General features: G+C 47.8%; 2 protein-coding genes, 1 long non-coding RNA gene, 5 other non-coding genes and 1 pseudogene across 10 annotated transcripts; 5 read left to right on the forward strand and 4 right to left on the reverse strand.

Moving 5' to 3' along the window:
* Nucleotides 1–200: 200 nt before the first annotated feature.
* LOC125409591 (U6 spliceosomal RNA) lies at nt 201–299 on the reverse strand (annotated as a pseudogene).
* A 1,417-nt stretch (nt 300–1,716) lies between these two features.
* Nucleotides 1,717–1,852, reverse strand: LOC125409596 (U8 small nucleolar RNA). The gene has a single exon (XR_007234832.1). It is a non-coding gene; the product is annotated as a U8 small nucleolar RNA (small nucleolar RNA).
* Nucleotides 1,853–2,173: 321 nt separating this feature from the next.
* Tmem107 (transmembrane protein 107) lies at nt 2,174–4,655 on the reverse strand. Of its 3 annotated transcripts, XM_048448340.3 has the most exons (5): nt 4,382–4,624; nt 4,128–4,195; nt 3,945–4,045; nt 2,754–2,850; nt 2,259–2,540 (listed from the first exon to the last, which is right to left on the reverse strand). In XM_048448340.3, exons 1-5 carry the CDS (start codon nt 4,466–4,468, stop codon nt 2,471–2,473), a joined length of 423 nt encoding a protein of 140 aa, XP_048304297.3. In that variant the 5' UTR covers nt 4,469–4,624; the 3' UTR covers nt 2,259–2,470. The 3 variants fall into 3 exon arrangements, with proteins under 3 accessions (XP_048304298.1, XP_048304299.2, XP_048304297.3); XM_048448341.3 differs by lacking the exon at nt 2,754–2,850 and having other exon boundaries at nt 2,174–2,540; nt 3,850–4,045; nt 4,382–4,655; XM_048448342.3 differs by lacking the exons at nt 2,754–2,850; nt 3,945–4,045 and having other exon boundaries at nt 2,174–2,540; nt 4,382–4,645.
* On the forward strand, nt 4,652–10,142 carry LOC125409389 (uncharacterized). Its single transcript, XR_007234780.3, has 3 exons — nt 4,652–4,703; nt 5,930–5,963; nt 10,066–10,142. It is a non-coding gene; the product is annotated as an uncharacterized LOC125409389 (long non-coding RNA).
* Nucleotides 10,143–11,500: 1,358 nt separating this feature from the next.
* On the forward strand, nt 11,501–11,572 carry Trnaw-cca (transfer RNA tryptophan (anticodon CCA)). The gene has a single exon. It is a non-coding gene; the product is annotated as a tRNA-Trp (tRNA).
* A 354-nt stretch (nt 11,573–11,926) lies between these two features.
* On the forward strand, nt 11,927–12,008 carry Trnas-gcu (transfer RNA serine (anticodon GCU)). Its single transcript has one exon. It is a non-coding gene; the product is annotated as a tRNA-Ser (tRNA).
* A 214-nt stretch (nt 12,009–12,222) lies between these two features.
* On the forward strand, nt 12,223–12,296 carry Trnat-agu (transfer RNA threonine (anticodon AGU)). The gene has a single exon. It is a non-coding gene; the product is annotated as a tRNA-Thr (tRNA).
* A 365-nt stretch (nt 12,297–12,661) lies between these two features.
* Trnai-aau (transfer RNA isoleucine (anticodon AAU)) lies at nt 12,662–12,735 on the forward strand. The gene has a single exon. It is a non-coding gene; the product is annotated as a tRNA-Ile (tRNA).
* Nucleotides 12,736–13,538: 803 nt separating this feature from the next.
* Borcs6 (BLOC-1 related complex subunit 6) lies at nt 13,539–15,375 on the reverse strand. Its single transcript, XM_048448339.3, has one exon. It carries the CDS (start codon nt 15,312–15,314, stop codon nt 14,238–14,240), a length of 1,077 nt encoding a protein of 358 aa, XP_048304296.1. The 5' UTR covers nt 15,315–15,375; the 3' UTR covers nt 13,539–14,237.
* Nucleotides 15,376–22,889: the final 7,514 nt, after the last annotated feature.

A 22,889-nucleotide genomic window follows, 5' to 3' on the forward strand; every position in this document is an offset into this window, starting at 1 on the left:
TCTTTCCTTTTGAGAAAGGACCGAGGGTGTGAGGACCAAGATGTCTATCACCATGCCAGGCTTCTACTAACTCTTTAATTTTTATTTAAAAATGTTTTTGAAACAAGCTCATGTTTAATTGTGATATTTTTAAATTGTGCAAGTTTTTGACCCCTCCCACCCCATATGTAGTCTCTTGAAATTACAGGAAAACCTCACCAAAAAGTATGGAATGCTTCAGGAATGTGTGTGTCATCCTTGCACAGGGGTCATGTTAATCTTCTGCCTTTCCAGTTTTAGTACACATGCTGCGGAAGCAAGTGCCTATGAAACACTACAGCTGGCATATATAAAATAGTTACAACGTTGTGAAACAAATCCATCAAAACTCAGAGAGGTAGACATGAGGGCTGACAAACAGGAGACTGTGTTTCATAGCACACGTGTTACAAGGAAGCTTTGTACAGGCTTCATATATAGTTTCCTTAAATCCACTGCTTCATAAAAGTGCTTTGAGAAGTCGGGTGGTGGTGGCGCATGCCTTTAATCCCAACACTCAGGAGGCAGAGGCAGGAGGATCTCTGAGTGTTTGAGGTCATACTGGTCTACAGAGTGAATTCCAGGACTGGGTCCATAGCTACTGAGAAATCTGTCTCAAAAAGAAAACAAAAACAAAAACAAAAACAAAACAAACAAAAAAGTGCTTTAAGAAACTTTTGAAAGATTTGACTACAAAAAGAAGCATTTTTCTGGGGGGTCCAAAGGGATCTATCCTTGACAATCCAATCAGCAGAAAAGTGTTCAGCAGTCGGCAGACAAAACTGTTTCAAACCTACAGCTGCCTAGGGAACCTTCTCAGGCTGAGATTAGTCTCCATCCTGAGCTGCAGAACCACCACCCTCTTCATAGCTTTGATGCTGGAGGAACTCAGCAGGGAACCTCCACAGCTGGACCAACTTCAGCAAGGTCTCACTCTGTATCCCTGCCTGGCTGGAATCACTCACACTCTGCAGACTAGGCTGACCTCCGCATGCTGAGTGCTGGAACTGTGGGCAAGCATCACCATTCTGGCTACTTTTAAGTTTTTGATGCTTAGGATCTTGCCCAGAACCTCAAACACAGTAAGTATACACCTACTTAATTGCAAGTTCACACTGTTTAATTTTAAATAATAGTTATATTTGGCAACCTGTCAGTAAAGCTCCTGAAAAAGCTATTTTTTCCACGTTCAGTAAGACACATGCAAGGGTGTGGACTTCTCTGAGAGTTGTACTCAAGCAATAACTGACATGTAATATTTTGGTGGCTCTCAAGTCATAACTTTAGGGATTATAACTCCTAAATAGTTGTGGTTTTGATTTTTGTATCATGTATCACAATCTCTTTTTTCCATACAGTTAAGAGTGCTTTGCCTATGGTTAGGTCATTGGACCAAAGTGAGATGAAGGGATGCTAAAGGTCATAGGGCTAAGGCTGTTAGTAAGCACGAGCCTAAGAGCTGTTCCAGGACTCGAGGTAGGTGTCCAAGAGCCTCCAGCCAGGACTCCACCTTGGGGGGAAGAATGGCACTTTTTGTAACAGACAAGAAATCTGAGCAATCAGATTAAGATATAAGACAACTAACAAAAAGAAACTTAGCAAAGCTTATAAGCAGTGACAAAGTAAGTAACTGATCTAAAGACCTACTTAGAATGTTCTGCCAATTAGCACATGAAAAGTAAGTGTGATCGTCAGAGAATCAGATAGGAGCAACCAGGATGTTGTCAGGTCCTGGCTACACGGAGATGCTAATCAGCAAATCATGCAAGCTCCACTCATCATTTTCTATCTGCCCTCCAAAAGGAGGAACAGGTAAGGATTAACCTCCTGACGATACAGGACGAAGGGTCCCATTGTTCATTAGCTAAAGATATTCCCGGTTAAAGCAAGGGTGAGAATGTGACAGTTTTAGCACAAACCCAGTGATCCAGGGTTCTTGCAACCGTAGAGTAATTCCTATTTGGAAGTGGCTATATATAAATTATTTTCCATTCGGCGCCCAAAAGGGAGATATAAAATCCTCCCAGAATGCTCCGCACGCACACGGCAAACTAGAAGCTCTGTGTGCGATACTTATTTACATATCTCCGCCCACTTACTTCCGTCTATCTTGTACCGTAAAAATCCAAATAGAAGAATCACCTACTAGCTTACGTACAGTAACGCTAGGAATAAAGTCTTTATTTACACTGGCTCCTTGGCCCACCCAGTTGTCTTCTGAAAAATAGTATCAGCCTAGCTCTTACTAAAAAATGTATTTTATTACAAGGCTCTAATAAAATTATAAGCCAAGATTTGAGAGATCTTATCCCAACACTGCCATCCTCTGCTTAGAAGCAGTGGGCGGGGCATAAGAGTAGGGAGAGAAAAAACAGAAGCCTGTGTTTCTTCTTCCACCACCGAGAGAAAGCTCATCACTTTTCCAGCCTTGGTTCCTACGTCCAGGTCGTGATCAGAAAGGTTTCTTTTTCAGCCCAAAGACAGCGATGAATAAAGTCGTTTCCGTGAGAGCTGGGATGGCGCTGTGAAAAGTAGGGCGTGGGTTCAGGGCCCCTTCCAACACAAACACCCAAACCTCCAAACACCTATACGAGACTGAGTTTGGGGATGTGTATGACACTTCAAAACACTATTAATTTCACAGGTGCACGAACCATCTACGAGGGGAAAACCTTCAGATTTGGGCTAGACTTTCCACCCCCACCCCTGTTCTAGAATATTGGGTACTACGGCACCTGCAGAAGGCAAAAATGTACCAGTATGTGGTACATTCCCATCGCTCGAATATGAAGAAAGATAGGGCCACAGATGCGCTACAGTGGGCTGCAATGGCTTAAAAACACAGCAAAGTCAAGGAAAGTAACAGAGTGACGGGCCCCATCTGGACCTGGGTTCATCTCTTATTCCCTTCCCATAAAGCAAGTGTCAGAGTGGGCAGTCATGCATTCTGAATTTGAGGACAATCATGCTTAAGAGACCAGAGCTCAGACTAGAGGTGGTGGTACACAGCTTTAATCCCCAGCACTAGGGAGGCTGAGGCAGGTGGATCTCTGAGTTCAAGGCCAACCTAGACTACAAAGCTAGTTCTAGAACAACCAAGGCTATGCAAGGAAACCTTGTCTCAAAACATCAAAAAAAAAAAATAAATGGGGGGACCCCCTTCTACATATCTAGGGCAACCCTGCCCCTGCACACTTCTGGGAGAGGTTAATGCTACATACACCCTAGGCCACACAAGAATACCTACAGGCCTGATAAACTGCTGGAATCTCTCCAGTGCCTGGTCCTCCTTGTCCACAGTTCAGAGTCAAGAGCCACAACCATTGCCTTCTTCTCTTCTCCTCATCCTCCTTCTTTCTTTCGTTCCCTCCATCCCTCCTTCTCTTCCCTTTCCTCCCCTTCTTCTCTTTCCTCCTCTCCCCTCCCTTCTCCTTCTTTCTTTTCTTTTTTGAAACAAGGTTTCTCTGTGTAACTCTGACTGTCCTGGCATTCATTCTGTAGACCACACTGACCTCGAACTCAGAGATCAGCCTGTTCCTGCCTTCCTAGTGCTGGGATGAAAGGCCTGTGGCACCACATTCTGCCATCAAGAAGCTTCTTTTGTGCTTCATTGTCTTAGTTCCTTCTGACTTCTCGTATTGCTTTGTATTTTACACACACTGCAGCATAGTGCTTATCACACTGATTTACAGATGTGTATCTCCCTCCCCCTTGAATGGGAGAAAATGGCTTTACTCCTATCTGGGGATTGCCAGAACCGAACTTATGACAGGGTTGAAGAAATGTTTGAAGACTAGTAATTAATTCCCCATACTGTCTAAGACCTCTCACCTAGAGAGATTCAGTTTGCCCCCTGAGCAGAGACTTCTGCCCAAAAGGTCTAAAGGGGTGGAAAGAGTGGGGCGCTGGGCAGGCAGAAAGGATACAGAGGAGGCTCTGGGTGCTATTGAACATGGAAACTCCTGAGAGGAAGCCGGCCAGCTCCACCGCAAAGAAGCCCAAGGTGAGACAGAGAGCTACCACCAATCTGCAGAAAGGGAAGGGGCTGGATCAGAGTTTCTGAACGTCTTCGAAGACCCCTGCATTCTCATCCCGTCCCAAGAGCTCACTGGACGTCCTGCTTCTCATATTCCTCGGGGGTGAACTTGAGAGGCAGGCAAGCCTGGATGTTGCTTTCCTGGTAAGCCGAGCAGAAAGGAAGAAAAGTCAAAAGAGGGACGGGGTTGCGGGGACAGGTGGGGGAGGGCCCAGGGACCGGGAGCAACGGACTGGGTAAGGCCTTGGGAAGGAATGGGCTGAGCTGAGCTGGGTCCACTCCAAGATGAGAACGACAGGGCACGCGCGCGTCCCGTCTGTGTCTTACCCGGGACCAGAATAAAGTGATGACAACCACCAGATGAGCCAAGAGCGTCAGGAACCGAGAGGGCACGAGCCCGGAGATCCGACCCATGGCCTCGGGGACCCAGAGCGGAGGTCGTGGAAGTCTGAGATGGGTCACGCCTCAAGTCTCCCGCACCAAGAAGGCCAGACCTCTCTGTTTAAGCCTCGTTCCCGCGCGCTCAGGCGCCGCCCAGTTGCCATGGTAACTGCGTCCTCAGGCGTCACGCAGCTGTTTCCGGAAGTCTCGCGATAACGAAGCGCCCTGGGCAGAAGTCGGGAGGTCGGGTCTCCTGGCTGGCGAGGCGGTGAGCGGTTGAGTGGACCCCCCGGGGGGCGCACCGGGAACCGCCATATCCTCCCTTCTCCTCTGGGCACGAGGGGAGAGGAGGGTGTGCGGAGCTAGTCCGGCAGTCGCCGTCATGTCACCGAACCCCTGGTTGTCAGAGGACCCCCCCCGATAAAACCCGCCCCCCCAAAGAATGACTCATTTCTCCCCCAGAAAGCGTGTCTCAGTTTAATGAGAGATTTGCCGAGCGCAGAAATGCGCAGCATTGGGACGGTTAGAATAGGATGTGGGTGAGGTGAGTGCTTCGGGAACCGAGGGGGTTGGATCAGAAACGGTGAGGAGTGAAGGGATGAATTGGAATAGCGTTGAGTCCTTTGGGAGGCTTAACCCAGTCTGGGATGCTGGATCTGCATCCCTTTCACTCTCTGAGATGTCAGGCCCCCCGACATCGCTCAGTTACAGACCAAGGACCCCCCCCCCCCCCCCCCGTCTGGGGCTTCCAATGAAATCCCTGCTGATTGAAACGTCCTCACCACCTTTCTGCACAATCAATTCCATGGATAACGGACCTCCCAGCCAATTGGCAGTTCTCTTCTCTCCATTCCTTTCCTTGTGCCTTCAAACGAGTCGAAAAAACAAGGCTCAGAGGTATTTCTGACTTAATTCACTCAACAAATCTTTCTAGACGGCTCCCAAATGCCAGGCACTGTGCTTGGCTCTGAGAGTATGTTGATATATAAACTAAAGTTTCTCCCTCCAGTTTTATATTCTAGGGAGGGAGATCGGTAGCAAACATTTAAAAACTAATAATAAAAAGTCCTGAACGGTACTATAAATAAAAAGGGTAACGCAAATAATACCAAAGGAGAATTTGAAAACAGATAATTCCTAAATTTTTGTTTTAAGAAACTGATCAAAACCTAGAAGAAATATATTTGTCTTCCTAGAGTAATACATGGGCTTCCTTTTCCTAAGCCAGTGAGTTTCAAAGTCAAAATATTTTAGTTAAAGGTCGTGAAAGACAGACTGAGGAGTTCTGAATGAAGGGGACAGAGCTGACAGTACAGGGGATCCCAAACCAGGTAAAAGGATCCTTCACACATGAGATCCCAAACCAAGTAAAAGCCTCCCCTCCATACACTTTTACTATAAAAGACTGTGGTGGAATGCTGGACGAAATTTGTGTAGGGTTTGTAACTTGGATAATAGTGGTGTAAAAGTGTGATTTCCTGATTTTTTTTTCAGCATTGGCGATAAATTCCATACCACTTTCATATAGGTAAGCACTCTCCACTGAGGTATATTCCCACCCTCCCTTCTGAATCTTACAGTATCATCATTAATGCCTAGAACGGCACTCTAAATCAAAAGGGATAATTTATAGCATTGAAGGTCCCTATTTATTCAGCTCCTTACAGATTTAGACTTCTGTGTGTGTGCTGCACTGAGGGTCAAATTCAGTGTCTGGACCATACCAAGCAAGGGCTTCACTACCAAGCTCCCCTCGAGGTCCTATATAGTAAAACTAACAACTTTTTCATATAAACCTGAATCTTAAACTAGGTAGGGGCAAACACTTATAACCCCAGAATTTTGGAGGTGGGGACGGATCAGAAATTCAAGGTTATGTAGTGAGTTCTAGGTCAAGCTGGCCAATGTCAGATCCTGTCTCAATAAAAACAAAACAACCCAAACAACAACAGCAAAAATTAGAGAGATGGCTCAGTAGTTAAGAAGACATGGCACACACCTTTATTCCCAGCACCTGGGAGGCAGAGGCAGGATCTCTGTGAGTTCAAAGCCAGCCTGGTCTAGAAAGCAACTTCCAGGACAGCCCGGGCTGTTAACACAGAGAAACCGAGTCCAGAAAACAAAGAAACAAACAAAAAGCACATGGCACTGTAGCTAAATTCAGTTCCTAAGCCTGTACTGTGCAGCTCACAGCTTGTAACTCTAGCTCCCAGGGACCCAGGCTAAAGAGACTGTATCACATAGGACGAAGAGCCAGGATAAAACTAGGGCACGCTTTTGAAGATTTTCCCAAGATCTGAGGGCAAGGAGTCAGCCCTGTGGAGATCTGGGAAACAGCATTCCAGGTGGAGGGAGGAGCAAGGGCGTGTTTACCAGACAGAAAGGAAACCAAGGATTCTGAAGCCTACAGAAGAGGGGGAGAGAAGAGGGGAAGAGAGGATCAGAGTGATGTTGGAGCCATAGGCAAACGCAAAATTCTCTCAGCTTCTGCAGTCATGGAGCGAGAGATTATCAGACTTGCATTCTAGACTCTGGTTGCAACATAGAAAATAGAGTTTAAGTAGAAGATGAATGGGAAAGATATGAAAAACATCTAGAAGGGATAGTTCGTGACTTAAATCAGATGGAATAGAGCAGGTGAATTGGAGGGAATCAAGAGATACTTTTATTTTTCTTTTTTAAAGCTAGGGTTTTACTCTGTAGTCCTAGCTAGCCTGAAGTTCACTGAGTACTCTAGGCTGGCCTTGTATTCGCGGCAGTTTTCCTGTCTCAGCCTCCAAAGTTCTGGGATCTGTGGCATGAGAGATATTTAGAGGAAAAAGATCTGGGTCTGGCTGTGTAATCTGGGGTCCGAGCATCTGGAAGTTTGGGGTTTTCTGCCTGTAGTGCTTCCAGCCTAAGGGGCTACTAGATGGCAGAAACTAGGTACTCACACTTGATGTTATACGGTAATGGCACTGAGTGAGCTTGGTAGGTCTGTCCTGTGGTTTCCACGACCTTGGTTCTCAGACGCCGGCCCTAGAAAAGCTGTTTCTGAGTTTTAGTGCCACTCTGCGGCCTTAGGAGGTACTGTGGGTGATGTGTGTGCTTCAGCTGTCTCACTTCCGACTGGGCCTAGGAGACTGGGCTTCCTGCTCAGACAGCTGCTCTGGAGTTTGGGCACAGGCCTTCTAGTCAACACGTGCTGGTAGCTTGTTGGCAATACGTGCCGAGCATCGGCTTCACCCTAGACTTACTCGGCTGGTCTCCAGAGCAGTTGCTTAGGAATGGACTCACTTTGGCCGCCTGTCCTAGAGCAGTCAGGCGTCACCGTGAAGGCCTGTGCCGACCCACCCAGAAAGAGGGGCCCTGCTGCTGGTGACTTGCCCTTTGTGCTGATCATTAGAAAAGAATGCTTCCGTCTGGGTTTGAGAGTCTGCCTTCTGGGAACATCCAGATTTATCAGGACCAAGGGATCACGGAGCCTACCTGCATCAAGGATCAAGACCCCACTGTACAATGCTTATGGATGTTTTAACCTAGGTTGCCTTCATGCCTTGGCCAGCCTGTCCGCTTCTGCTCCAATATCAGTGACCCACAGTAGGGGCTACTGTAACTCTTCCACTTCCTTCAGGCTCAAGGGACCCAAGATGCCAAGGACCACCCCCATGGTGGGGCAGAGCTGGCCTTTCCAGAGGGAGTGCCAACAGGGGTCAGGCTTGAGCTGCTAACACATCACCGAACTGCCTGCAAACTGGCACCGTGGACTGCACCAAGTGCAGGTGCCCAGGCCGCCATCTTAACTTTTCAATTTCATTTTATGATTATATTAAACACATGATTCCAAAGCAAAACTCTACAAAGGAGAGTCATCTAGAGATCTCTGTGTCCCCGTTTTATCACACATAAACCATTTTATTAGTTTCTGGCTTATTGCTCCATCAAAAACAAACTGGCCTCAAGCTTGCAGCCAAAGATGGCCTTGAGCAAATCTTGACAGCAGTGTGGGCCCGCCAGATAGTGTCTCACTAAGTAGCCCAGGTTGTTCTTGAGACTGAGATTCTTCTGCCTCTCACCCTCCTCTAATGCCGGTACTTCAAGGCTTGCCACACCTTCACCACTTTCATTTTAGTAGAGAATAAAAGGTCGTTCCTTTTTGTTTGTTTGTTTTGTTTTTCTCTGTAGCTTTGGAGCCTGTCCTGGAACTAGCTCTTGTAGACCAGGCTGGTCTCAAACCCACAGAGATCCGTTCCAGGATTAAAGGCATCCACCACTACCACCAGCTGGCATATCATTTAGTCTTTACTGATAAACTGTTCTTGTTTTAGAAGAAACAATGCTTGGCCCATGTTTTTAATCCCAGTACTCAGGAGGCAGATGCAGGGATTTCCATGCGCTGGAGGCCAGCCTGGTCTCCATAATGAGTTCCAGGCAAGTCAAGGGCCATAGAGGAACCTTCAAAGCTGGTGGTGCACGCCTTTAATCCCAGCACTTGGGAGGCAGAGGCAGGGGAATTTCTGAGTTTGAGGACACCCTGGTCTACAGAGCAAGTTCCAGGACAGCCAGGGCTACACAGAGAAACCCTGTCTCAGAAAAAAACAACAAAAACCTCTCAATGATCACATTTTATGGAGTCATACTTTTGATGATCATATTGTTTCCATTATAAGGAAAAAAGGTGTATTGTCTTCTAAGAAGTGATTTTATCTTATTGTCTCATCTGTCTATATTCTGAGACAAGTCCTTAGCCATGAACTCCGATGATGCCACCCATTCTCCAGGACTAGAGTGCGGGTGTGAGCAACTCTACCCAGCTGTCTCTCTCTGCTTCTCTCTTCTTGCCTTTCTTTACCAGAGGACCTCCATATTATCCAGACTGGTCTCAGACAACTGAAATAGAATATTTCTCTCAGGGCCTGATGGCACAGACCTGTAATCCCAGCATGGGGGTGGGGAGCAGAAGAATTGCAATTGAGTGCAAGGCCTGCTTAGGCTACCATACAAAGTCAAGGTCAGCCTGGGGAATTTAGCAAGATCTTGTTGGAAAATAAAAGGCCACAGTCCCAGCACTTGGGAGCCCGAGGCAGGAAGATTGTCAAGCGTGCTAGGCCCTTCAGCCACAGAGTATGACTCAAAACAGCACAATGAGTATTTTAGGTGCCCTTGCGGGGGAGATGGAGGAAAGGCACTCCACATGGGGAGGAAGTCTGCCCTGAACTGAGTCCTGAATGCAATGTGAGGGGCAAGCAGGCAGACGGGGACTTTGAAAGCCCTTCGAGCAATACCATAGGCCGTGGTTCACAGACATTTGGGGTTGTGATGAGTTTAGACATTTGAAAATGATTCAGTAGGTGCTAGGCATATAACTCAGTAGCCTAGCTTGTAAGAGTTCACTGGGTTCATTCCTAGAACAGGAGGGGCAGGAAGAGGAGGAAGGAGCGAGCGAGGGAGGGAGAAAAGAAAGGACCGTAAATAAGCTGGTGGCACATACTTGTATTCCCAGTAATTGGGAGGCTGACGCAGAGATTGCTGAAAATTCAAGGCCAGTCAGAACTATAAAGTAATATATAGTATATAGTATCCTGTTTCAAAAAACAAAAATGACCAGAACTTTAAAAGTTAGTTTTAACCCTGTATTCCTGTCATTCTAGCACCAGGAAGGCTGAAACCAAAATTCAAGTTCAAGGTCAGCTTGGACAACTAAGTGAACCGTCTTTAAAACGAACAAAGAAACAAGCAAAAGTGAGTAGGGGCCAATGAGATAGCTCAAGGATTAGGAGCACATACTGCTCTTCCTGAGGACCTGGGAGTTCAGTTCCCAGGACCCACATCAGGTGGTTTACAACAGCCTGTAACCCCAGCTGCGGGGGATCTCACACCTCTGTACTCTGCAGACACTTGCATTTATGTGCACGTACTCCTACATACACATAATTAAAATAATAAAAATAAATCTTAAAAAATAGATAAGATTGCAAATCTTAAAAAGATAAGATTACTAAACCGTTGGCAGAGTCAGGAAGATATCTCTATGAGTTCGAGACCAGCCTGGTCTATAGAGCAAGTTCCAGAACAGCCAGGGTTACAGAGAGAAACGCTATCATAGAAAACAAGTCATCCAAAAAAGATTACGTAAGTGTACCAAGTAGCCTATATATGAATTGTTTATAAAGAGCCCACAGGCGTTAAGAACTCAACTTCTTGACTCTGTAAATCCAAGGAGCTAAGACTGGATCCGACTTCAAAGAGTCTTTGATTTTAAGCCAGTGACCGATGGAGGACCTTCCGGAGCCCAGATGAGAGAGGAGCTTGCTATATAGCAAGCCAGCCGGGGAGGCCGAGAGAATGGACATGGGCATTGGCAGAATTCCTGAGGGATTGGAACAGACGGGATTTGGGGACTGGAAACCGAATGTGAGGGAGAGGGAAGAGTCAAGAGTCTCCCCTTTCATGGCCTGTCATGGCCATGCAAAAGACCTGGGAAAGAAGGAATGGTTAGTCAAGGGGAGGTGCCCGCTGGCGCCAGCACCAGGGTCTGTGAGCAAGATTCAGGAGCCCAGAGTGTACAGATGAGAGTTGGAGCTAGGGAACGCCGCAGCCTAAGGAGAGAAGACAGACCCCTGATGAAAATGGAGAGGGAAGGCCAAGAAGTCGCTGCCCTTCTGCATCCAGTTAAGAGCAGGCCTTAGTGTGTGACAGTGGAACACCAGGTCGCGGCTTGCCTTTGGGGTGCGGGGAAGCACCGTTCATTGATCTCCTTTCAGCTGACCTTCACGGGACTCCGGGAACAGACAGGGGCGGGAAGTCATGGAGTCTGAGGGATGAAACTGCTTGCCGAGATCAGATGGTGCGGTTTCCTCCGAGGGGAGAAGCTCCAGCCACATTTTGGGTTTCTAGGAGCATTTTTAAAAAAAAGAAAAAGAAAGAGAGAGAGAAGGAGAGAGGAGAGAGAGAGAGAGAGAGAGAGAGAGAGAGAGAGAGAGAGAGAGAGAGAGAGAGAGGGAGAGAGAGGAGAGAGAGAGAGAAGAAAAAAAAAAATCATTGCTATAGTGCCATGAGGTGACCCGTGCACGGCTGTGGCCGGCCGGCCTCGTGGCGCAACGGTAGCGCGTCTGACTCCAGATCAGAAGGTTGCGTGTTCAAATCACGTCGGGGTCATTCATACTTTTCCCTTTTTTCCAGTTTCCTTTATTTTTGTCCCAGTGATCAAAAAAGAAACATCTCTTAAAGAACAAAAAGGAGAAGCTCGGGAACCAAATCTTGACGCAGTCAGACTATCTCAGTGATCTATTTCTAGGGAGTAATTTTGCGGATAATCCAGCAATTCTGGGCAGAGCGGGACTAGAGGCCAGCCAGCCCGAGTTGGAGTCTTCGGTTTTCGCTCCATCACTGCTCTGCGAGTGCGCGCGGCAGTTAGGACAAGAATCCTGGAAACGCAGACAGGTGCGGCCTCGGGCAGGAGTGAGGGAGGGTTCAGGTCTCAGAGAAGCCAACGCAAGTACAGGTCGTGTGGACGAGGTGGCCGAGTGGTTAAGGCGATGGACTGCTAATCCATTGTGCTCTGCACGCGTGGGTTCGAATCCCATCCTCGTCGTCGGTGTAGCTTCTGAGGTCTACATTCAGTTTTGTAATCTAGAGACAAATTGCCGTCCTGACAAATTCGGAGTCACTCGGTTTTCACACCATCACCTCCCTGACTTCCAGTCCTTTCACCTACCTTTTCTAGCAGCAGTGAGAGTTATTTCCTGGTTGCTCATCTGCCCTAAGAGTGACCTGGCCAAGTAGTGAAGAGGTTATCTCTTCGGGTAGGCGCCGTGGCTTAGTTGGTTAAAGCGCCTGTCTAGTAAACAGGAGATCCTGGGTTCGAATCCCAGCGGTGCCTTTGTTATTCCCTTTTACGAAAACTAGAAAAGTTCTAACACATCGTGAGACCTGAGACCGTGAGTCCCTCTACTGTCGTCTACTCACTGCTCTACCTCTGGCGTTCCGGTGATTTTGTATTTGGGAGTGGGTTCCAGAACCTCCGTCCAGATCACATTTACGCCCTGACCGGCAATCAAGTGTCAAAATCGCATCATTCGTGCCTGTCAAAATTGTAAGTTGATTGCTAAATTTGTAACTACTCACTGCTAGTTTGGATATACGCATTTTCCGTCCTCCAATATATCTTTAGACCAGATTTTCTTGGCTAGCCTGGGAACAGCTATTCCTTTTACATGCCTTTAAAAAGGCAAGTTTGTTGTAGCTGGCCGGTTAGCTCAGTTGGTTAGAGCGTGGTGCTAATAACGCCAAGGTCGCGGGTTCGATCCCCGTACGGGCCAGGACTCATTTTGAATTTATGATATTCTTTGCTTTTGCAATTATTAGATGGAAGTACAGAATCGTTTTAATTTTACTCCTTTTAACAATATGGTCTTTTTTTCTCTGTGATTTTAGATGAAAGTATGGAATTCTCTCAGTCTTTTTTATTCCTCGTTTTAGTTGTATTCCCAGGTGGTCTTACTTGTTTTAATTATATTTCTAAAAGGGAGACATCTAAGAACACTTCATAAAGCAGTATTTCTAATCCTGAAACAATTTGAACTAAACAAATGTACTGGATTATGTCCGAATTGTGGGAGCGTCTTGGGATGCGGGAATCATTACTTTTGTTATCTTGGAGATTCTATGATCATAATATGTATGTAGTTCCTGAATGTACTGTGTAAACTGTAAGAAGACAGTCTTTGTGATTGGGACACAACTGTCTCAAATCATTATACATGACTAATCTGCACTGAGGTCAGGGACAGAGCTGCCAGGAGTTTATATTTCCTCATTACCAAGATAACCAATCTGCCTGTCTGCCTGTCCATCGGGAGCAGAAAAGCCCTTCACCTCCTCTAAAGACCCTTGCTGGCTTCTGCTTGTAGTGAATCTGTGGACCCTCTGTGTAATTATCACCTTCAGATCTGAGGCAGGTCTTAGATCCTTCTCCTGCTAGCCTGAGACTTCCTCCCCCACACTCCCAGTTCCCACTCCCAACCCCCCACTCCCCCAGGGAGCTCCAGGAACCACCCCGACCTTCACTCCTATTCCTTTGGCTTGTCAACCCCTTCGACCCCACACAGAAACAGGCTCAGCCTTAGCAGCAGCGGCACTTTAATTTCACAAAACTCTCCACAACAGGTGGGCTTCAAAACCAGCAACAATTCTAAACTTATCCCAGAGCGGTGAGACACCTCCCACCTCACCCTCTCCACCAGGAAATGTGCACCTGCTTGCTCCACCCTGTGGCATTTTAGGGGACCAGAGGGAAGAAGCAGGAGGTTATGCATTAGCAGATGTGCGCCCTTGCCTGCACGACGCCTGCCGAGGACCACTCAAGCTCCTAAAGCTCCTGGCACTTGGGGTCTGATCACTGGGATCACGACAGCCACAGCAAACAGTGGCTCCTTCCGTTCTCTTCTCGGCACGCGTGGTGGTCTGCCCCACCCCACCAGCAGAGATCTAAAGGCCTGCGTTCCCAAGGATGGCGTTCCCAAGGATGGCGTTCTAGCTAGGGAGGAGAAGAGTCAGGAAGAACAGGGCAGACTGTTGGCCAACTGAATAGAAGCAGAGCTACATCCCCTTCCAGCAGGAAAATCTTTCCGACTTCCCCATTCCATTCACACTCCTTACGCCGAGAATGGGCACAGGCCACCTAAACGCTTGTGGAAGAACCTCTAACGCACAGGCCTCCCCTCAGCCGGCAGTTTCCACCAGGGCTCCTCGAAGAATCCTTAGGGTCCGACTGGACCCTGGCCTGGCCAGGTTAGGCATGGCCTCTCCTCTGTGCTCCTGGTCACTTGCATAGGGCCTCCAACACCTCCAGAGTACGTCGGATATCTCGGACTTGGCGTGCCAGCCCCTGAACCGGTTGCAGAGCTCGTTCCAGCTCCTCGCAGCGTGCAAGTAATGTGTACATGCCCTTGATGCTCATGTCCACGGCTTCGCCTAAGGAATCCACGGCGTCACGGTAGGTCTGGATACAGCCCACGCTCAATGCTGTCAGCTCCTGCACCGCACCACCCAGCCCGCGGAGCAGACGGTCCACCCGGCCGCCCAGCTCGCGACTCAGCCTCTCCAGATCCCTCAGCACGTCGGGGTCGATGGGAGGAATAGTGGGAGTGGGTGCGGGGGTCAGGCTGGGTCGCCCAGAGGCAGGGGGAAGGGGCGGGGGGGCGCCACTCAGACGGATCTTGAGTTGTAGGTTGTTGGCGACAAAGTGGGTAAGGTCGCCGTGGCGGCTCACCGTGCCCTCGAGCTCTAGGGGGCTGGAGATGGTGGCGCGACGTCCCCCGCCCGCGCCAGCTTCGCCAGTCGCCGAGGATCCCCCACCGCCGCACGCCCCACTCAGCCCGTCCAGGCTGCGGCTGTCCTGAAGGCGGCTGGAGAAGGAGCGGCCAGCCCTACCCGCCGCCGCCTCCTCTTCGTCATGGTCTGCATCTTCTCGCTGCGGTGGCTTCACATTCATCTCGACGCCTCCGGGGCTCCCTCGACGGCAGACCCTCGGGGCGGAAGGCTGGTTCTCGCCGGGTTCGGGGTCCTGGTGCCAGGTGGACGGGGGCGGGGCGAGCTCAGAACCTGCCGGTCCCAGGCGGCCCCCGGCCCCTGACGGCGTCGCCCTGATGCCCGGCTGTTCCTCCCAAGCGCCCAGCTCCGGCCGGTGGACTATGCTGCCGCTCGACGTCTTCGGGGACGCTCGTGGGTGACGGCTCGCGACCCCAACGTTCTCAGCCTCTTCCTCCCCGGACGCCCTCAAGATTGAGGGCGGCTTCGAAGGCGTTCGGACCGGCTGGCTGCTGAAATTCGCTGCCTGACGGTCGGCGACGGCCGAAAGGTCCGGTTCCGGCCCGAGCCGTCCCCGGGCGGCCTCCATGCTGAGGGTGGGGGCCGGAACCTCGAGTAGCTCGCCAGCCTCAGCGGCGGCGGCGGCGCCTTTAAGGGGCGGGGGCGGAGGCGCGCCGATTGGCAGCCGGCTGATCGGGGCACCGACAGGAAGCACTCTGCGATTGGTCGCCGCCCCAGGAAGTTCCGGACGAGGAGCTGTTGTTGAACTGCAGAGCCCACGTGAAAGCCAGTCGGGTAGCGGCTGGGAGGTGACAGCTGCGCCCCGTGGTCCCGCGGGGCGGAGCCAGGCTCTACGTCCACAATTACTGCCTAGCAATCACACCCTACCCGGGATCGTTCTAGGATTTCTGGAGGTTCTTGGGATGCGAATACTTTAAAGCCAGAATTCTCAGCGGAACAAGAGTGATTGGTTCTGTTCTTGAGACCCTGGGACCTGATCGTTGACACCCAGAGCGTCTCACTATGGACGGAGTTGCTGCAAGGTCTGTGTAGGTTTGCCACTCTCCGGCCTCCTGTCTCCTCTGGGTAGAGCTTTGTCTCATTAGAGGATAATACGTGATTTTGTCATAAATGAAAACATTCAACAGATGAAAAAATCAAAAATATTGATAAGCACTGTGCGGGAAGTAAAGTACTGTAATTGAGAAGCCTGGGTCGGGAAAGGCCTCTGATGGGAAGACTCGGAGAACCATCAAAAGCATCAAAGCCACCTTGCAGGCAGAGTGGCTTTGCTAAATCTCAGGGGCCAAGAGGGGTGATATAAACAAAAAGCGTTGGGACGCGGGGCTGGGGAAGAGATAGCGAGAAGACACTGGGGCTAAAATAAACGAGAAGGAAGAGGATTTCCAACCTCGAGACCAAGATTCAGGCAGGAGTCACATCTCGCCGGGCGTTGTACTTTCTGTAATGGGTGAAGAAGATTTTTTTCCAAGGGCAAACTGTTGGCAGAAAAGTTGTCAGTTGCAAAATACAACCAAAGCTCTGGGTCCCTTGGATCTAACAAAACAAATTATTAATATTCCCCTTGGTTTATAATAGGTGTGACCATTCCTGTTTTTGGAACAGAAACCTTTGTGAAGTTTTTACAATCATTGCTGATAGCCACTGCAGAATTGTTGCTTTCCCTGTTTGCCAGCACCGACATTGACCTTTGCAGTCCCCTCTACCCTGACTGTCCTTATTCTGTTCTTGCACGTGCCACCACCACCCAGCAAGTCTTTTGAGTTTTTTTTTAAGCATAATCCAAGAAATCCTAAAACATGCCAAAAGTATGTCTTGCCACCACCAAAATGGGTTTTAATTCAAATTTCAATTCAAATAACAAGATGACATTTGGTGTGACAGTAAGTATACATTTTGGCTATTTATCTCTTTGTGTGTTTCTCTAATAGATTTTTAAAAGATTTTTATTGAAAAATTTCATATAATTTTTTAAAATCATGTTTTCCTCCCCCAACCCCTCCCAGATCCTTCCCACCTCCCTACCCACCTACCCAATATTGTGCTCTCCTTTAAAAACTAAAACTAGCCAGGTGATGGTGAGGCAAGAGCTTGTCTCTGTGAGTTCGAGGCCAGCCTGATCTACAGCGTGAGTTTCAGGACAGTCAGGGCTGCACAGAGGAACCCTGTTTTAAAGAACCAAGTTTAAAAAAAAAAAAGACATGGAAATAAAAGGCAAAGAAGCTGGAGAGTTGGCTCAGCAGTTTAAAGCCCTGACTGCTGGACCTAGATTTAATTCCCAGCACCCACATGGCAGCTCACAACTGTAACCTCAAGATCTAACACCCTTACACAGACATACATGCAGACAAAACACCCATATGCATAAAATAAAAATAAATAAATAAAAATGAAAGAAAAGTAAAGCAAGAAACACACACCAAAAAAGCTACAAAAGTGAACATCAAAATCAAGCAAAAGACTAAGACAAAAGAGGAGGAGGAGGAAGAGGAAGAAGAAGAAGAAGAAGAAGAAGAAGAAGAAGAAGAAGAAGAAGAAGAAGGAGAAGAAGAAGAAGAAGAAGCCTAAGGGAAAACAAAAGAAAAAGTCGTAAAAATACCCTGGGTTGGTGTTGTACCAGCCCCTGTTCCTGGGCATAGGGCCTGCATTTGAATGTGATTGATATACCCAATGGGACTCAGTTAAAGAAAACTGATTTGCCTTTGCCAGCAGGTATCCATTGCAGAGAGCTTTATTAAAGGTGGAGCTTTCTGTCACTCCCCATCGGGGCATGTCTGGCTTGAACCTGTGCAGTTCCTGTGCATGCTGTCACAGCCGCTGAGTTCTGATGTGCATCGGTCCCACTGGGCTGTTGTACTTAGAACACACTGTTTCCCTAGAGCCGACCATCACCTGTGGCTCTCGCAATCTTTCTGCCTCTTCTGCCACATGGATTCCTGATCCTTGAGGGGAGCATTTGATGAGGACTCCCATTTAGGACTGGGTGCTTCAAAGTCTCTCACTCTCTGCACATGGTCTCGGTGTTAGTTCCCATACACTGCAAGAAGATTCTCTGATATGGGCTAGGCAAGGCCCTGATCTATAGCTATAGCAGTATGTCATTAAAAGTCTTTTTATCATAATGCTCCTTTAGTAGAGTAGCAGCAGCAGCAGAGTAAGTGCTAGCTGCTCACCTAGGCCGTGACCTACCTAGCCAGGTCCCTGGCCACTTAGCGATGTCAGGTATGGGTTCCATCTCATGGAGTGGGCCTTAGATCCAGTTTTAAAAAGTGGCTGGTTACTTCCATTTGTGCCACTATTGCACTAGTATATCTTGCACGCAGGTCACTATTGTAGGCACTGTTTGTAGCCTTGGCGACAGGCTTTGATCTTTAGAGGGCTCCATGGGATCCCTTTGGCCAACCACTTGACAAGATGTAACCCATCCCTGCCGCTGGAGGTTTTCCTATGTGGCATAAGATGTCCAATTGAGACATAGTCTTCCCTATTCTTTGGAGACACCATTTAGATTTCTTTCATATATGTATATATTTTAGGAAGCTTCTACGGTAAGCTTTTCATATGGTTGTGGTTGTTTATTTATTTGGTTTTTTGAGACAGGGTTTCTGAGTAGCCCTAACTGTCCTGGAACTTATTCTGTAGACCAGGCTGTCCTCAAACTCACAGAGCTCCACCTGCCTTTGCCTCCAAAGTGCTGGGATTAAAGGCATGTGCCACCATCGCCTGGCCTCCATGTGTTTTTTTTTATGTATTTATTTTTATTTATGTACACTGGTGTTTTGCCCACATGTATATCTAGTTATGGACAGTTGTGAACTGCCATGTGAGTGCTGGGAATTGAACCCAGTTCTTCTGGAAGAGCATCCAGTGATTTTAACCACTGAGCCATCTCTCCAGCTCTCTTTTCTTCTCTGTCTCTCTGTCTGTCTGTCTGTCTGTCTGTCTGTCTCTCTCTCTCTCTCTGTGACATTGGCTGTCTTCATCTATTGTTGTCCACCGTTTTTGTTTGTCTGTTTCTTTGAAACAGGATTTCTCTCTGAACCTGGAGGTCACCAATTAGCCAGACTGGTTAGCCCGAGAACCCTTGGGATCTCAGCATTGGGATCCCAGGTACAGTGGTAACACACAACTTTTCAAGTGTTAGCTGGGGAATCTGAACTCAGGTTCTCATGGTTGCTATGAAACATTCTGACTCCCAGAGTAGTCTCCACTCCCCCCTCTCTCTTTTCTTTCTTTCTTTCTCTTCCCCCCCCCCCACTTTGGTTTTTTGAGACAGGGTTTCGCTGTAGCTTTGAGCCTGTCCTGAAACTAGCTCTTATAGACCAGGCTGGTCTCAAACTCACAAAGATCCACCTGCCTCTGCCTCCCGAGTGCTGGATTAAAGGCTTGTGCCACCACCACCCAGCTCTCTCTTTTATTTTTATTCATTTTTTATTGTTATTGAGCTCTACATTTTTCTCTGCTTCCCTCTCTGCCTCTCCCTGCCCCTTCAATCTTCCCCCAAGGTCTCCATGCTCCCAATTTACTCAGGAGATCTTGTCTTTTTCTACTTTCTACTTCCCATGTAGATTAGATCTATGTAAGTCTCTCTTAGTGTCCTCATTGTTGTCTAAATTCTCTGGGATTGTGGTTTGTAGGCTGGCTTTCTTTGCTTCGTGTTTAAAAACCACCTATGAGTGAGTACATGTGATAATTGTCTTTCTGTGTCTGGGTTACCCCACTCAAAATAATGTTTTCTAGCTCCATCCATTTTCCTGCAAAATTCAAGCTGTCGTTACTTTTTTCTGCTGTGTAGTAATCCATTTTGTAAATGTACCACATTTTTCTTACCCATTCTTCGACCGAGGGGCATTTAGGTTGTCTTCAGGTTCTGACTATGACAAACAAAGCTGCTATGAACATAGTTGAGCACATGTCCTTGTGGCACAATTGAGCATCCTTTGGATATATACCCAAAAGTGGTATTACTGGGTCTTGAGGAAGGTTGTTTCCTAATTTTCTGAGAAATTGCCACACTGATATCCAAAGGGGATTCCCACCAGCAATACAGAAGTGTTCCCTTTTCCCCACAACATCTCCAGCATAAGTTGTCATCAGTGTTTTTGATCTTGGCCATTCTTACAGGTGTAAGATGGAATCTCAGAGTTGTTTTGATTTGCATTTCTCTGATGACTAAGGATGTTGAGCATTTCCTTAAGTGTCTTTCAGCTATTTTAGATTCCTCTGTTGAGAGTTCTCTGTTTAGGTCTGTACTCTATTTTTTTTATTAGATTATGTGTTCTTTTTGTGTCTAATTTCTTGAGTTCTTTGTATATTTTGGAGATCAGACCTCTGTCTGATGTGGGGTTAGTGAAGATCTTTTCCCATTCTGTAGGCTGTCGTTTTGTCTTGTTGACCACGTCCTTTGCTTTACAGAAGCTTTTCAGTTTCAGGAGGTCCCATTTATTAATAGTTTCTCTCAGTGTCTGTGCTATTGGGGTTATATTTAGGAAGTGGTTCCCTGTGCCAATGCGTTCAAGTATACTTTCCACTTTCTCTTCTATAAGTTCAGTGTGGCTGGCTTTATATTGAGGTCTTTAATTCATTTGGACTTGAGTTTTGTGCATGGTGATAGATATGGATCAATTTTCATTCTTCTACATGTTGATATCCAGTTATACCAACACCACTTGTTAAATATGATTTTTTTTTCCATTTGATATTTTTTGCTTCTTTGTCAGGCTGTTTTGAATTCTATTCTGAATGAACATGTATGAGCGCATGCCCCTGTAGGAGGATGTAGCATCCTTAGTGTGTGAATGAGCATGTATGAGCGCATGCCCCTGTAGGAGGATGTAGCATCCTTAGTGTGTGCCCAAGAGTGGTACAGCTGGGGCTTCAGCTGCATCAGTCCCAGGTTCCTGAGGTGCTGTCTCGCTGATTTCCATGGTGACTGTACAAGTTTGCACTCACACCAGCAAGTAATGAGTGTGTGGTAATTGCTACCCCAAGTTATATTTCCCTGCCCCCATTTGAGGTGCTTATCTGCAAAGAATCATAACTTCCCTCTGCTCCTGGAATTGGATAAGGAAGTTTGAGTGCACGAGATTATTCCTTGAGCCCTGCTGGGGTCAGGTGACAATCCCTACTTGGGACAGGTGAAGGTTGAGTGCACATGATCAGTCCTTGACCCCTACTGGGGTCAGGTGAGAGTCCCTCCTTGGGTCAGGTGACAGTCCCTTCGCAGCCCCCTCCCCATTTGGTGCCATGGTATAAAAGCTAGCCCCAGCAGAACAATAAACAAGCTGCTGTTTCACCTCAACCTCGTTCTCTGTGGATTTCATTCAACCTGGACACCCTCCGCCGAGACTCGTGGTTCCAGACCGTGCTGGCGTGGTATGAGTGTTTTCCTTTGTCCTGGTCCTCAAGAGCATGAACTGCCTTGTGTTTTATTGATCTTGTTGGCTAGTTTTTCACCAACTTTTTTTTTTTAAGTACTATTGCCTTTCCAGTGTCAGAATCTCGTACACCACACGAGGCTGAGCCACCGTCACCTCATACATCTTAGGATCTCTTCTGCCAGTCCTAACTGTCCCCTTTAACAAATATTTCTACAACAGCCAGTAGTTCCCACATGAGCCCTATTACATAACTCCCTTCCTGCGCTCGCTCACTTTCCCAGTAGGAGTTTCTTCTAAGCCATGTGACTGAGCCTTGTGGCCCACACTCCTGCAGTCCAGGTTGGCCTTGAACTTAGAATCTTCCTACCTCAGGCTCCCTAGTACCCACCCCACCCCCAGCTTTATTCTCAGTGTGTTCAGAGCAGAGGAACAGTTTTTTATCCCCCAAGATAGAGCTGATTATGAGAGGTAGGCAACTAGCAGCCTAGCAATCTGAGTTTAATCCCCAGGGCCCACGTGGTGCAAGGAGGGAATGTATGAGCCATGGTGTAAGCAAACATGGACACAGACTTTTTCCTTTTGAGTTGGCTCTCTGCTCCTCCCTGCTCCAGATCTTCTCATACAGTTTCACCTTAACCCTGAGACACAACAGTAAAGGTCAAAGTGAATGGATGGGGCTCTGTTGGACACCTGTTCACCAGGATTGTTGTAGCAACCCCCTCCAGCTTCTCAAAAAAATTACTTTTTTCCTGCCTGGCCTTGCTCAATTTCCCTTAAGGAGCATCCTAGCAAGGTTCTTCTGTTCTGCTCCGCCTTGCTGAGACCCTCTAGGGAGCATCTCAGCAAGGTTTTTCAGCTCAGTCCACTAAGTGATGTCCCAGCCAGGTTCTTCTAGTCTGTATCAGCGAATGAAGGTCATCATCCAAGACTCTTGAGAAAGATTTATTTGGGAAGGAGTAGTCCAGGAGAGCAGCTGCCCCTGCCAGGGAGGGATTAATGACCACCTTTAACTGAAGGGGCCCGAGGCTTATATAAAGCTTCTTAGGGGTGGAGTTTTCCCAGGGAGAGGGGGATTGGTTGTTCTTTTCCTGCTCAGGAATTGGTAGTTGTACACTGTTGGAATCAGTGTAGTTGTTCAGGGGCAGAGATGGCTCTGACTTTATGACCAAACTGTGTTCTAATCTTAGAACTAGGGCATATTTCTTTCACTGGCTCAGATTCTAGGGACAAAGTGTGTTTCTTTGACACTAGTTTCAGAGTCAGGGCATGTTTCTTTGGTCCTGGGTTCAGGGATAAAGATGTTTCTTTCCCTGGCTGAGGTCTCAAATACAGGTTGTGTTTCTTTCACTGACTCTGGGTTCAGAGTCAGGGTACTCAGTGATTGGTTGGTTTCCTGCCCAGGGATTGATTGGTTTAATTGGGCAGTTGGGCAGGGCAGAGGTGGCTCTGACTTCATGGCCAAACTGTGTTTCTTTCACTGGTCCTTTTTAGCCTTTGACTCTAATCTTAGGACCGGGGCATATTTCTTTCTCTGGCTCTGGGTTCAGAGTCAGGGCGCTCAGTGATTGGTTGGTTTCCTGATCCAGTTGTCCCTCTGACCCTACAATGACCTCCTGCAGAGGACTGTGGGAAGGATGCCTGAGAGCCATTAACCCTGAAGAGTCCCCTTAGTTGCTGTCTGCTGGTGTCGGATCTGCTGCAGGAGACATTTAAGGAGAATAAGGGTTAACAAAACCACCTTGTCAATTAATGCATATGTGAGC

Source organism: Myodes glareolus, chromosome 9, assembly GCF_982192425.1.
Source record: "Myodes glareolus chromosome 9, mMyoGla1.1, whole genome shotgun sequence".
Classification (NCBI taxonomy): domain Eukaryota; kingdom Metazoa; phylum Chordata; class Mammalia; order Rodentia; family Cricetidae; genus Myodes; species Myodes glareolus.